Source organism: Pistacia vera, unplaced genomic scaffold, assembly GCF_008641045.1.
Source record: "Pistacia vera cultivar Batoury unplaced genomic scaffold, PisVer_v2 Contig661, whole genome shotgun sequence".
Classification (NCBI taxonomy): Eukaryota; Viridiplantae; Streptophyta; class Magnoliopsida; order Sapindales; family Anacardiaceae; genus Pistacia; species Pistacia vera.
The window spans coordinates 45,819-60,767 of NW_022196514.1; the positions used below are offsets into that span (position 1 = coordinate 45,819).

General features: G+C 33.3%; 2 protein-coding genes across 4 annotated transcripts; one reads left to right on the forward strand and one right to left on the reverse strand.

Moving 5' to 3' along the window:
* The first annotated feature begins 6,847 nt into the window (after window positions 1–6,847).
* On the forward strand, window positions 6,848–8,247 carry LOC116112417 (cyclin-dependent kinase inhibitor 7-like). Of its 2 annotated transcripts, none has more exons than XM_031398556.1 (4): window positions 6,848–7,234; window positions 7,398–7,447; window positions 7,588–7,824; window positions 8,091–8,247. In XM_031398556.1, exons 1-4 carry the CDS (start codon window positions 6,908–6,910, stop codon window positions 8,158–8,160), a joined length of 684 nt encoding a protein of 227 aa, XP_031254416.1. In that variant the 5' UTR covers window positions 6,848–6,907; the 3' UTR covers window positions 8,161–8,247. The 2 variants fall into 2 exon arrangements, with proteins under 2 accessions (XP_031254416.1, XP_031254417.1); XM_031398557.1 differs by having other exon boundaries at window positions 7,639–7,824.
* Window positions 8,248–9,794: 1,547 nt separating this feature from the next.
* LOC116112433 (uncharacterized membrane protein At3g27390) lies at window positions 9,795–14,676 on the reverse strand. 2 transcript variants are annotated; one of them, XM_031398577.1, is made up of 9 exons: window positions 14,566–14,676; window positions 14,321–14,429; window positions 14,023–14,218; window positions 13,766–13,899; window positions 13,129–13,417; window positions 12,941–13,047; window positions 12,670–12,844; window positions 11,813–12,261; window positions 9,795–11,378 (listed from the first exon to the last, which is right to left on the reverse strand). In XM_031398577.1, the coding sequence occupies exons 1-9, from the start codon at window positions 14,648–14,650 to the stop codon at window positions 11,225–11,227; spliced, it is 1,698 nt and encodes a 565-aa protein (XP_031254437.1). In that variant the 5' UTR covers window positions 14,651–14,676; the 3' UTR covers window positions 9,795–11,224. The 2 variants fall into 2 exon arrangements, with proteins under 2 accessions (XP_031254437.1, XP_031254438.1); XM_031398578.1 differs by having other exon boundaries at window positions 14,377–14,429; window positions 14,566–14,642.
* Between the last annotated feature and the right edge of the window lie 273 nt (window positions 14,677–14,949).

Below are 14,949 nucleotides of genomic sequence, written 5' to 3' on the forward strand. Positions count from 1 at the left end.
GTTAAAAAATAAACTTAGTAATAATTTAATTATTTAAAATGTTAAATAATTAATTGAAATTAATGTTTAAATAATTAATATACTTTAATTTTATAAGTCTTCTAATTGTTAATATAAATAATATAATTATAAATATATAAGTGGGTCTTGTTAAAATTATGATCATAAAATTCATATGATTATGAATGACAATAAAATTATTTTAGTTTTGAAAAAAATAAAATATTAATTTATATATATTTTTTTTAAATGATCAATTAAAATTAATATTTTAATTCATACTAAAATTATATTTCATTAATATATCTATATATCTAATATATACTTATTTACGCAGATAAAATTTTCATAATTTTAATATAAAGATCAAGTCCAATAGTAAAGACAACAGTGTATTTAATATAATTTCATCATGTTTAATTTAATCCAAATTAATAGGGTATATTCATTTATATTGAAATGATATGCGAATCTATAAATATGAACAGTAATTTACAGAGGAAGTGGAAGGGAAGGGTGGAGGCCACACCACGTGGTGGAAGATGGGAGTGTACTAAATTCCTTTCCATTTCCACGATTTGTTTCTTCTTGCTTGACATTGATTGTGCACCAAGGGCCACGTTCAAAATTTTATATCATCGTCATCATCATTGCCTTTTGGGTGCAACAGCCCTACAGCCTATTCTATCCTATTCTTCCCCTTACCAATTCACAACTTTTCTCACCGACGATATGGTAAAGTTTAATTAGCTTGGAGTAAAAAGAATCTATATGCACAAATTCAATTGACAGGACCCGCAAAAACGATAGTAGAAAAGAAAGTTAGGTCACATTTTATTATACATCTCAAGTCCCCATTTAATTTCGGAATACCTTTGTCTTCGAAGCAGGCAGACATTCATTTGTTTTATTTTTCTGTCCGCACATCTAATTGATCATCGTACAAAATGTACTGCATTCATACTTTATTTGAGGAGCGTCTTTATTCAGAAAAAAACTGGAAAATGCAATTGCCATAGGGCCAACCCTTATCACTCTTCAAAATCAGCCACAACCTTGCTAAAAACAAGAAGGTGTTTGAACCAGGTTAGTTGTTTTAGGATCCAATTCAAACATAGTAATTACAAAGGCCTGCCCTAACTTTTTGTCTGTCCTTGCAGTTCACGTTTTCGCTTTTATTTAAACTTAGCTAACAATGTTTTCATAAGCATTATCTTAAGAATAGTAGAGTATGTTTCATCTTCTAAGTTGTCAGAATTTCTGAATCCTTCTCCAAGGTTCTCGTATGGTGAGGTTCTTTAACCCGTATATTTAATTTCTTACACTTGTCCTATGGCCCTCCCCATAAAGATTTATAAAAAGGGAGGTCCACCATATCAATTAGTATTTAAGATTTAAAGTTTTGTTAGATCTATAGAATTATTGAATTTATAATTTTTTTTCCACCCCAATACAGAAAATACGTGGTCCTAATAATCCCTTCATTACCATTTTCTACCAATTAATCTTTTTTTTTTTTTTTAAATATATTTGTTGCTATGGAGCACTTTACCAATTACCCAATTCACTCCTAGTATGAATTTTCCGCTAAGGTAAAAATTTAGATAAAAAAAGAAAAAGAAGATAAATATAATCAAATATTTGATGAGTATATGTTAAATGAATAATACTTTGGGTACTAACTGATGGGTACTAATCTGTGTATTAACTAAAGTATAGTACCCGTACAGGTACTATACTTTAGTTAGTACATAGATTAGTACCCATCCGTTAGTACCCATAACATCACTCATGTTAAAGTATAGTACCCGTACAGGTACTATACTTTAGTTAGTACATAGATTAGTACCCATCCGTTAGTACCCATAACATCACTCATGTTAAATATATGTGAAAGGCATCCAAGGAATGGTCGTGTAATGCGTTTGTGTAGTGTAGGGTCTCTTAAGGTTCGCAGTCATAAAGGGTGGTGAGAGGTCTATTTGGAAACAGTTGTCTTGATATTTTTTATATGCACAATATTTCTTTGCGGTACATAAATGTGGATATGGTTTTGAATTTGATGGATAAAGTGCTCACTAGCACGATTTCCAAAGCCCCACTTTTCATTAGTAGTCGGTTCTTTATAGTTTTTATATATATATTATTTGGGATTTTTTTTTTTTTTGTTAATTAAACAAAATTTTTATTTTTATTGAAAAGTCAATTTTATGCTTAGATTATTATATATAAAAAATAAATATTTATTAAAAATAATATTTAACGTACTCATTAATTACGTTTTTAATAAAAAATGAAAAAAAAAAGTAAAAACTTGAGTAGTCAGATAATGCAGATATTTGTTGTTTCTTCCAAAACTCGCCACTCCCTTTCAAAGCTGGTCATCTAACTTGCCATCAGTTAAAGCATGATTAGAAAAATCAGCTTCTATTCGTCCAAATCGATCCCTCCAAAACCACATATTTTTAACATTTTACAATGTGTCTCACAATTCACCAACCAAATGGGGCAAACCACTACATGAAACACACGTGGCAATTTCTTAAAGGTGAAAAACTACACTTTGATTAAGTTAAGAATAAATATAATAGTAATAATATATAGCTTTTGAGAAAAGTAACCACTAACCACAAACATTAAATTTAATTTTATGGTGTGAGATGAAAAAGAAGCAGCAAAAAGAAGTGCTTTTTGAAAGGAGAGAAAAGGGCAAAGGAGGGTCCTAAAATGTCGAGTTAAAGTTGAAGGGCCTCATAAGACCGACTTTAGAAAGGAAAAAAGAAGTGCTTTCGGAATTGATAGAGAGGAAGAGGACCATTGAAGCACTACACTATGCATGTATGAAAGAAAAAAACATGTCTTGGACTTCAATTTTAATTTTTCATCTGCCTTGAGATTCTTCATTCATCATCTCCTTTCTTTTCTTTTTCTTTCACTTTTCCGTTTCTTTTACCAAGTCTTGTGATTACATAGCTTTTTTCTACTGTTTAGCGCCATAAAGAGAGAGCAAAACCTAAAGTTGTTTTTGCCCTTTCGTATTCTAACCATATTGTTTGTAATGAGTAATGTAATCAATTGTGGAATAGCCTTGGATCCACCACCATTTTTATTAGTTTTGACCTCATCATCATCACCTGATCATCAATCTCTCTTCTGGGAAAGTGGAGCGTCCTTATGATTAGTTTCTACTAACTCTTTATACATGGATCGTTGCATCAAATTAAGGATCATCATGCTTCATGCACGTATGGACCCTTTATATCAACAACTCTCTTCCACACCTCATTATACAAAACTTAATTTATAATTAGTAGCTTGAGCTCAGTCGTTTTGTCATTAACAAGAAGGTGATGAACACAGCAAAACTAATATAAACAATTTAATTGATTAACAGTAAAATGAAAAGGGAAGAAAATTTTAGGAGTAGGGTTGGTTAGGAATGGGAATATTTATTTGGTGAGTCAGCCTTAATCTTTTAATCAATTATAATTTATGTATAGACAGATTAACTAAAGCACTTTGAGATTAAGTTCAACCTTAAGACATATATATATATATGTGTGTGTGTGTGTGTGTGGGTGAATGTTTTTTTCACGTATATTATATAATTTTATATTTAAAAATAAAAAATCAGATCTCTAGTTGTTTGTGCCCACCCTTACCTAAGGTCCATGTGCCCTTGTCTCTTCTCTCGCTTTCTGTTCATCTTATCAAACGCCAAAGGAATCTTGCTTTATGTTTTTCTTCTTTGATTTAAGGGTCCTAATAATAACGTTAGGTAACCTTTAATTTGAACCTTATATCAAACAATCATTACTTATTTGCTTGTTTGTTCAACTAGATTGTTATTTATTTTTTTATTTTTTATCACCAAGATATTCAGGTTAATTTATACATACTTAAATTAATTTTTTTTAGGATTCTGAAACTATTGATTGGATAATAACCTAAATAATCATTCCTATTAGTGTCTAAGAGATTAAAATTCAAAAACTCATGAAATCTTATTTTACTTTTTTACTATCACACCTCTTAGTAGTGGTTTAAATTGTTAATTTGGTCATCATTTTAGCCCTTATTAAAGTGATTTATATATATTTTATAATTTCCATATCTTCTTTACAGTTGGGATGTCTTTCTCACGTGAGTACTTGGATAATTTTCTTTCAATTATCATTTCTTTCCAAAACTGTATTATATGCTTTTAAATCCATTCTTGGCCTCTTCCCATAACTAGATTGAATTCTCTTGTCTTACTCCATCGCCTTTTTTTGTTTTTTAAGCTTCAGGAATCTTATATACAGTTAAAATCAATCGGAATAAATACAAAGTGGAAAAAGATAAGAATTCTTGATACTATTTTTAATTGGACGGGATAAACACAAATGTTAATAACTTAAATAAAATCTTTTTACGCATCTCTTGGAGTTTGTAACGGCAATATATTGGTGCACGGAAGCCGGAATATTAGGTGAATAATTATGAATTAGAAATTTGTGACTAGCAATTGAGCCTGGAGGTATTGGGTTCTCTTAGTAATAAGATAAGTGGGAGCATATATATATATTTGTTGTTGCATACACGTGCGAGAAATGATTATGTTCCCGTTTTCCTTTGGGAAGAAGTTACATATTTTAATTCTTTTAACTGGTCCTTACAATTAGTTAGAACGTCATATCACATGATTATGTTAGTTAGCCTAGTAATCCAATATTTTCCTTATTAATATCATATGATTATTCACTTTTCTTCTTTTTGATTAATTATTTTACCTTCATTTCTTTTTTTCTTTATCAATTTGGCACATTTACATCCTATAGATGGATCCAATACACCTAATAAATCACTATTGAATGATTTGGTAGTAAAAGAAAAAAAAAGATATTCATAAACTTTTGAGTTTGAGTGTTATTAAAGTTCTTACCTTACTGACAGTTTTAAGAATTATAAAGATTTATTGAGGTGCATACAACTCAATAATATATATATATATATAAAAGTAAATTATCTCACTTTTTATTAATATTTAATTACATAATTATATTTTAAATAATGAAGCCGATCATGGTACTTGAAAATTAACGCATGGAATAAATGGGGACCCTTCAATATAAATGTACAATATCCAGAGTTGATGAGACACCTGAATTGTTAGTAAGATTTTACTGAAAATATTGTGGCAAGACTCTACGATCTTCCTCTACACACGATTATATTAGGAAATAAGCAGTAATGGATTTTGAATCTAGACCCAGCAAATTAATATATCATTTATCGCCATAAAACTTAACAAAGTTGAAAATTAACTTAGTTATAGAGTGCAGACAAAAGGATGGACAACGAGAAACAAAGAGATATTTTCGTGTAAGCATATTATTGATGGAGCGAGGTGATGAATAATTGAGTAACGAGGAGTGAGAGATTATTCATAAGTATACGAAATTGTGTAAGTAGTAAAGCTCGAGTAAACGAGTATCGAATCCTAAAAGAACTCCCTACTAAGTACTAAATTAGTCTCTTTTATTACTATTTGATGAATCATAATTTTAAGAATGAATTACTGAAAAATAAAACAAACTAAAAAGTAAACAAAAACATAATTGTATTAATACTTTGGTAAAAAGATCAATAAGATTAAACTTAGGGTAATGATTTCACACTAATTTAGTCATAATTAATACTATGCATTGACAATTATTGCTAACCTAATTAAGTTTATTCTAGTGGTCAAACTCCCTAATATTTTACTAACTTTTTCTCGAACAATTAGCGAATTAACCATTAAGCAACAACCCAAAATATCTCTAAAATGAATTTAAAAGCTAAGAAATCATTAAGTTTTATGAAATTTATCAGAGTTTCACATATCACAGTAATCTATCTCTAGTGTTTGCTCAATGTATGGTTTTATTACTTTAGACTAATCAAGTTTTATCTCTCAATCTTAATCCAACTCATGATATCATTTAATTCTTAGATTCATAAGAATTGAAAACATTACACACAATAATAAAACTTAATAGGTGATGAATAATTGGCCCAGGGTAATTGTAGCATGTGACATGCTTATAAAATACACTGCAATTAAGGATGTAAGATATATAACATTCATTACCTAATCTTAATGCCATTATGGCCCTAAATTAAATGACCATGTGTGCCATGTCCCCAGCATTATTTTACACCACCCGACAGGAACATATATTCCACCTTTTGAGTTTTTAACCAGTCAATTTTAAAAATATATATAAATACACGTTTGATAATTCAACGAAATTTGATAATATTATCTTATAGATATTTAAAAAATGGACCCGCAAATTAATATCCTGTTGACCTATTGTTTTTGCCCATACATGCAGGCTTATGCTACTAATTGTTGGGTTAATTTAGAGATTGTAGTAACAAATACCGGACACGGTGGACTGGTGAGAATTTGGTATTTTACCAACAACAGAAAGGAGGAATAAGTAATTCTAGTTTTGATAATGCGGCCTAAAGACCTCTTGCCGCACCTAACGGGATCATCCATCCAATTCTAAACGCACAACGCCTCTTTCCATTCTTAAAATTTTTCCCGTACTGTTTTCTCCTTTTTACCCTCTCAAAACAACCATTCCTCTGCACCTCTCTAAAGTTGACGAAACCAACTCCACGTGTTACACGTTCATTAGCTTATAGTTCGGCGGAACCCATCTTCATAACGGCGCCGTCAAACTTCCCGTTACAGATTCCCCGTCACTGTTAACGGAGCCTGGACCACCATTCATGTCTATGCTCTTGCTTAAAATGCCTAAACCATTCACCCATACGCCCTCTCTCTCTCAAACGAACAAACCAAAACAAATAAGGGAAAAATAACTCACAAGAACAAGGACAACTCTACATATATATTGAAACAACAAAGATGGTGAGGAAACGTATAGCAGAAGTGGCAGAAATTGCAGTTTTGGAGGTGGCTCAAGTAGGTGTAATAACAGCACCTGCTGCTGAAGCCATGGCGTCTGCTACTTCCACTTTAGCTAAAAAGAGAAAACTAAACAACGAAGACCTAACACTTTCCTCGTCATGTATTGACCTCACGAACCGCAAAATTACGATAAGTTCCAAAACGGCGTCGGAAAGCCAGTGTTCGAGTCCTAATTTGGATCATGATCATGTTTCAAGTTCGTGTTGCTCAAGTAACGGATCCAGTGAAGAAGTAAATGAGAGAACAAATTTTGCAGATCTGGAGGTGAAATTGAATTCTGAGATGGATTTTATTTAATTCCTTTGTGTAACTGTTTCTGTATCTAAATTCTCAAATTTTACGGTTTTGTCGGGCTTTGATAGCCGATATTTATTTCAATATAAATATTCTTTTTAAATTTTGAATATTGAATTTAATTTTGTTGCAGGATGAGAGTGTTGAAGTTGAAACATCGGCGTATTATAGCTGCAGAGAAAGGTTTTATATATATTCTCTCTTTTTTTTCTTTTTTCTTTTTTATTATTAGAATTTCAGAGTCTTTTAACTGCACGTCTCTCCGAATTCGAATTCAAAAGAGAGCGATCTATTGTCTCTTTAAGTCGTATATAAATACACAGGCCATCTATCAATTATGCACCACTGAAGCTATACTCTACATACTATCTCAGGAGAGAGACGACGCCGTCTAGTGAGGTTGAAGCAGCATTATCAGAAGACCTGGATTCAACGGCGAAGCCTTCTTCAGAGGCAAATTCTCACCGTAGGTCAACGGTGGAGAAGATGCCGGCGGAATCTGAGATTGATGAATTCTTCGCCGAAGCTGAGAAAAAACTCCTAAAACAGTATTCTGAGAAGTGAGTAAACAAAAACTTTTTTGTGTGCTATGTACGGACATTGTCATCCTATACATCCAATTTACAGTATAAGAAAATGTCACTTCCTTGTGTACTTAGAACAGTTTTGGGGTACTTCAGAAATTGGATTCTTTTTCTTTTCTTTTCCTTTTCAAACCGTTTCTCAGTCATGACTAAACTGAAAATTTGTCGTCAGATATGTGCTGAATTGAGCTTAACTACCTGTTTGTGTGGAGAGGAATTAAAATTCAAAATTATAAGTGCAGGTATAACTTCGACTTTGTGAAGGAGACGCCAACGGAGGGACGTTACGAGTGGGTACGGTTAAAGCCTTGAAGAAAAAAACAAGAAAGAGGCAACGGAAAGGAAGAAAGATATTAATGGCTAGCTTTAGCTTTATCTTTATCTCCATCTCCATCTCCATCTCCATCTCTCTCTCTCTCCAGTTGAGGATTCAGATATATATTGTTTTAGGTACCACTGCGAATTAATTGTTTTGTTTAGCTCATCTTAAGGTGCTTTTGTTTTTAATGTACAGTAAGCTGTGTTTAGCAGTAAAAAGAAGCTCTCTCTGTTTGTTCTTTATACGGGATACACGGAGAAGCTTCTGAAGAGAAAGAGAAAAAAAAAAAAAAAAAAAAGGAAATTGCAAAACCTCTTTGAGGAAGAACAAGACGTTCAATTGCTAGTTATCACCCCCTAAAATTCGTGTCTCCTTCTCTGCTAACTCTGATACTGCTGCTGTCTGTCTTTTTCTTTTGTCTTGTTGGTTAATTTTATTCAAATAAATTCTTTATTTAAATTAAATACTATCACGTTGTTGTTTTTCTATTTGTTTTTTGAATTCTGTAAATAATTAAGCATTTTAATGTTTTAACTAGTTTAGAATTTAGAATTTTGATCCGTGCAATGATGAATCATGTGTAAAAGATGTATGGATGGAATTGGTGGAATGAGATCGAGACGAAGTTAGGAAGGTGGGGGAGTGGGCGTTGATGCGCTAATTGTTGGCGTACCTAAAGAAGGCGGCACATTGCCGTGTAAGTTACGGGACACGTGTTGAGGATCAATAACAAACATGGGAAAATATCTCTATTTTGATGACAATGGCTTGGAGTTTAAGAACCAGAAAAAAGGTACAACCCAGAGTTTGGTGTTTCATTTATATGCTTGTATAAAACGAAAAATTCTCAACTCTAGTCCAATTCTGTATCATCTTCTTTCCAAATACAATAACTTAGCTCCCATATCCTTTAATATAAGTCCAGACAAAGGCTATTTGCTCGCTTCAATTTTATTTTTCTGATGTTGACGATTTAAAGTAATTTTAAATTTCCAGAAAGAACTTTTATTTTAATTAAATCGGTTATATTTGTAGCTTATATAGTAGGGGATTCACATTCCTCCCTGTTGTTTTGCATTTATAAATTCATCCTATTCTATATATTATAATTGAACGATACACCTGACCTTTACATGTATCAGAAGAAGTACAGCTATCATGGAATGAGGTGCTTTCATTTCATGTGATGAAGATGGTTCTCGTTGATTTTGAAACCAAAAACTTTAAACTGTAGAATTTGTCACTGTCGTCTGTCGTTACCACCGCCTCTGTATCAGCTGCCTTCATCCTATTTGTCCTACACGTTGACCTTTCAATTTATCTTATCTTTTGCTTTTCTTCTTCCCTTCCAGCCAGCTCATTGGATGAAGCCTAATTAATCATTGTTTTCGTTGTTTAACATGTGCTTAACATTTTTCTCCTTATTAATATATGATATTTTGTTTGATGCAAGTTGAGTTGTAATTTTTAACTTCAAATATTATTATTTATCTATTCACACTTAAAAAAAACTAAATCAACATGGATCTGTTTTGTTATATATATATATATATATTTTGTTGACAAATTTGTATAAAAGATATAACAAATGTATAATGTACAAAGGGTATACCTTAAAAAAAGATCAAAACCAACCAAGACGAACGTGTCATCTTTTTTGACATCCAAGATAAAAAGATGGATACAATCGCTCAAAAGAAGCAACAAGCTTTATAAAAAAGAGAGAGAGGGCACAGACACTCTAAGGGAGCATGCAGGCTCTATACAAAAGAGAATGGGGCACAAGCGCCCTAAGAAACACACAGGCTCTAAAAAACAAACAAAGCAAAATCAATTTGACAGGCGTTAGATGGCTCTAAGCTGAGGAAGAATGTCACACTTAGAGGCTAAGTTGCAGGCTCGGTCTCGGATTAAGGTGAAAATCTCATCACTGACAATACGTTGAGTCTTGCTCTCATGATTGAACATTCGGTTATTCCTTTCCTACCACAAAAAATAGATTGTGACGGAGAGGACTAACTATACTAGGAGGTGTTTGAAGTCGCCCTTACGTCGAAAGTGAAGGACCGTCCACTAGAGTATAGAGGGCCAAGAGAAAGGAGGCCAAGCCATGAGGGGTTTAGCAGACATCTCTCCCTAAATTGATGTAGAGAAGGTGCGACTAAAGAAATGGTGTTCTTGGGTCTATTATGCAGAGCCGCAAAGAACACACTCAAAGGAAGCTATGAAGCTATGGGCCTGTAGGCAGTTCCTATTGTGTTGTCTACCCAGAGAGGCTAACCATATATAGTATGAAAAAGTGTCTAGGATATGTCTCGAGAACCACAAGAGATGTTGTAAAGAGTTCACCTCCTACCTGTCCTGGATCAAATTTCAAGCTGAGTCAACAGAGAACTTGCTAGAAAAGTGTTCCTTCCAAACATGGTAATCTTTGACCCCGAGTCGCAGAACATGAGTGATCGAATCCCAAATCAGCTGAAGAGTTGGGTCCCTAGTAGGAAATGCCCAAGTGTCATCAACAATGACATCAGATAACCTAGCATCCCAAGGAAGTCTCATGGAGATGGAGTATAAAGTCCTCAAGGAGAATAAAATGTATAAGTGGTTACGTCTTAGTTTAATTGGGACTAATAAAATGTATGAATATAAATTACTCAGATAAATATATATAACTGCTTCATAAATACCCATTGAATGAGAATATTTGATTACAATTTATATACATAATTTGCGTCCATTTTATAAGAGGGATTGATAGTTTGATGAAGAACAGTAATTAGGCCTGAGCTCGATATATCAACAGGCCCAATAGCCCAAGCCGAGCATACACCTGAAATCCCAATTGGGAGATTGTTGAAGTTAAAACTCGGAGAGAATTATTAACACGTAACTACTGACGGTTCTCTAAACCTTGTGTGGTTTTATGCTTTTGAAAATTGAATAGCATGATTTCATTGCATATAGAATATTGTTTTCCAACTCTACACAATTACTGTATCATTGATGATCTAAGTGAGGGATACACAAACTACAAGTATTTACACCAAATACCTATTCCTAAACAATTTCAATGGAGACAACTGATCTATTGGAATTGGATAAGTTAGCATCCATCCCCTCTAAAGAGTATGCGATCAAAGCCTTCACAATCTGTCGAAATGTCCTTCTATACGTCGGAAACTTCGACACACTACGAACCATTCCGATCATCCTGTTCATGTAGCAATAGTAGTCACTTTATATTATGAACAACATCGTATTAAGGATTAGAAAAAAAAATAATAATAATAAGCTGGTAAAATTATTAATTCAAAATGAAACCAACTCCTACATGTTTTTTTTAATATATGCAAATCCTCCCTTTAATCAGTTCATCTTCTCATCAACCACAAATGAGAAAAGAGTGGCTCTAATGAGTCAAGAATTGCATTTGGCATAGGGTTATTAAGTCTGTCATAAAATTCTGGAATTGCTTGAAGTGTTAATCCTTATAATGAGATGGAAAAGGGCACGCTATCTTTAATTGCTCAAAAATGTGGCAAACTTCCAAGTTTCTATCTTGAACACATGCAACTTATGAAGTAAATGAATGTGAAAATGAGAATTTTGCATCTTTAATTGGTTGTTTTGGGATGGAAATCTTACCTTCTACTGATGCCTTGGATTTGAGCAGCTCTGAGAGCATCTTCAGGTACCAAACTACCATTATCCCAAGCCTGCATTCGCTGTGTATTGCTTCCAAAAAGAACCACTTTCTCCAAGTACCTCACTTCATCCTCTCCCAATTTTATGACATTAATTTGTTCCTTCAGGACCATTATAGGATTAAAGAACCAGTCTAACAATTTGTCCTTTGGTCTATTCAGATAGGTTACTTCAAAATTATCAAGCAGCAACAGACCACCTGAACCAGCTTTGATGGAGTAGAGGAGAGTCTGCAAGAATGTATAACAAGGCAAACCAACACTTATAATGGCTCCTTCATTTCCATTTTTTGCCTTCAACGACTCATAGAGGTCGAGTGGTGTTATAACATTAGCATTCAATAATTCTCTCCCCCTCATTTCGCAGGACCTCATCATGTTTCCCCATATCTGTTTCATACATCTTCATTGGTTCAGTAACAATCTTTATATGACTTCTCAAATCATACAAATGGCAGACATCACAATTTAGGAAATATGTGAACACAACATCAAAAGTCTTCTATGCCTTTCTGACTGTTTCATTCATTGTTCATATACTCAAAAAACTAAGAGAGGATAAGAGAGATATGCTATCTATTGCTTTACTCTCCCAAAGGTTGCCAATTCAGTTAGACAGTTTACATGTGACTTCCAGAGAAATGGCAACAGTGTTACACATAAGTTAAAGTTGCATTTCAGATTAAAGATAAAATGAGGTATTTGTGCTGATTCATAATATTTACAGTTACATAGAATATTGGTTCATTATGTCAAGATGAAGAGAGATGGACATATGCATCAAAATACAAAATATACCTGCACCATTTTCACTTCTTGTATTGCCTCCCTGACTGATCTCGAATGTGCTAAGCTTGGCACAAGCATTGCAGGTGCTTCCATAGAAACATGATTGAATTTTCCATCAACCACATGATTTTGTCCAACAGACAGTTCAGATGAATGGTAGGTCTTTTTGTCCCGATAATGGGGCCTGGCTGAGGGATATTTGTTAAAACAGTTATAATCTGAAAGTAAAGAACAATCAAAAGCTCTAGCAGTAGTAAAGGGTTACTAGAAAAATAATTACTTTGGAAGGATAGTCCCCTCTCTTAGATACAGCCAATCATTCGTATACTCATCAAATTCTGCAACCATTGCAATTACATAAGCTATACCTTTCCGAAAAGATCTTTCCTGCATCCACAAGAATCCTTAAGGGTGAATTCAGAAGTAGTAAATGCAAAAAACTATAATGTGACCAAGGTATGACCAAACCTGGTATACTATTGCTGATCCATACAATCCAATAAAGATGCTTGAGACAATGGCTACTACGATGCTTCCAACAACAATAATTGGCCACAAAAGGATTGTCAAACCAGCAATGGGGATGCAAGCTGTTTCCAGAAATGGTCCCTCACGGCTGATAAGATCATGTAGCAGCCGAAACCAACCCTTGAACAACATATAAGGACTCTTGACTAAAGCAATTACAGTGTACAAAGGAATATTCACAACTAGTCCGATCAGTCCAACAATGATACATCCAGGCACATAAACCAACCTACAAAAGATAATTAGCCATTTAAAGACTATGAGAAATTGAATAGTCAAAAGTATTGTATTCATGATTAAACTATTCCAAATAACTTTACCCTTTTCTCCATTTGTTGCCTAGAGAACTGAAAACAGCCTAAAAAATTTCCAACCTTATCTTCAATGATGTTTTTTATTAGCAGAAAATGTAAAGCTTGCCTCAACTGACTAACATAATTTTATTAGATTCAAATGCTTAGATGAGAAACAGTTTTCCGTGCAATCAAATAGAACATTATTGAACATTTCGTTATTTAAATGAAACTACAAATGCAAAACAATTATAGGTGATACCTCTAACAAACAACAAGATTACCTTAGAGTTTGAAGTTCATTTGAGTGAGGGCACTCCCGTAATTCCTTCAAGTAAACTGGAAATGAATGATAACATATATCTGCAAAATCTGTGACTGTAATGCAACTTCCTTTAACAGTTCCCCATGTCCCATCCTAATTGTTCATGGTTGATACAAGAAAACACATACAATAAGTCAAAAATCTCGATGTTCAATAAGATAGCTTTGAAGAAACTAGACAGGACACAAAATTAAACAGTGTAATTCAAAAGTTTACCACTAAACAGTGGAAGAATTTCTTGGATTCATTGTCATGTCTAAAGGCCTCAAAAGTTGAAACCCAAGGAGTGAAGAACCCATAGCCCACTCCTACAAGAACACTCCCAGCGATGCTTAGACCCAACCATATTCCAAATAAACCAGGCAGAGCAAAAATGATAGCAACTTTAAGTGGTGTATCAAATCTATTAGTCCTGCAATTAACCAACCAATAAGCTCCATAAAAGGCATAAACAAAAAGACCATCTTTAATTTTAAAAGGAAAAAAAGGGTGACATTAAAGTGGTAATTTTTACTTTACTAAAGTATAGAATGTCCAGGCAACATGTGAAGGGAACAACCAAAGAATTACCCCAACATTCCCAATTATCAATATCGAACTAGCCACAGGACCCACAACTAAACCTGCAACACAATCAAAATCTCAAAATTCCATCTTTCAGAATTCCATAAAGTAAACCTTTATAAAAAATTTAATAAAGGTTAAAAAAAAAAAAAAAAAAAAGAGAGAGAGAGAAGTGGAAAAACGGAAAAGAAAAACCTTTGAGAGCACCAAGAAAGAGAGCGGAGCAGAAGGCAAAAGAGACATAGATGACCTTCAACCAACCTTGAAGATTATTTGACATGTTAATAAGAAAAACCCGAATATCATAGAAACTGGACGAGAATAATAATATAAACCAGTTTGTAACTAAAATAACCCTTTTATGAAAACAGAACAACCATAATATAACATGCCAAACGGCCGAAGACTGACTTTCCAAGGGAAAAGAAAGTTGAAGGAGCAAAGTGTAGTTCAAGAAGATGACAAAAAAAGAGAACAAGACTCGAAACCCGAAAAACAAAACTTAAAAAAAAAAAAAAAAGTTGATCAATAGTATCCAGGATGCTAGGCACCTAAAGAAATATTCAAATGAAGCTCATA

Coding starts and splice junctions, on each gene's coding strand:
- LOC116112417 (XM_031398556.1), top strand. CDS start 6,908: ATGGTGAGGAAACGTATAGCAGAAGTGGCAGAAATTGCAGTTTTGGAG. Junction 7,235..7,397: donor CAAATTTTGCAGATCTGGAG/GTGAAATTGAAT, acceptor ATTTTGTTGCAG/GATGAGAGTGTTGAAGTTGA. Junction 7,825..8,090: donor CTAAAACAGTATTCTGAGAA/GTGAGTAAACAA, acceptor TTATAAGTGCAG/GTATAACTTCGACTTTGTGA.
- LOC116112433 (XM_031398577.1), bottom strand. CDS start 14,650: ATGTCAAATAATCTTCAAGGTTGGTTGAAGGTCATCTATGTCTCTTTT. Junction 12,845..12,940: donor GAGGGGACTATCCTTCCAAA/GTAATTATTTTT, acceptor TCCCTCAGCCAG/GCCCCATTATCGGGACAAAA. Junction 12,262..12,669: donor AAGAAGTGAAAATGGTGCAG/GTATATTTTGTA, acceptor TGTATGAAACAG/ATATGGGGAAACATGATGAG.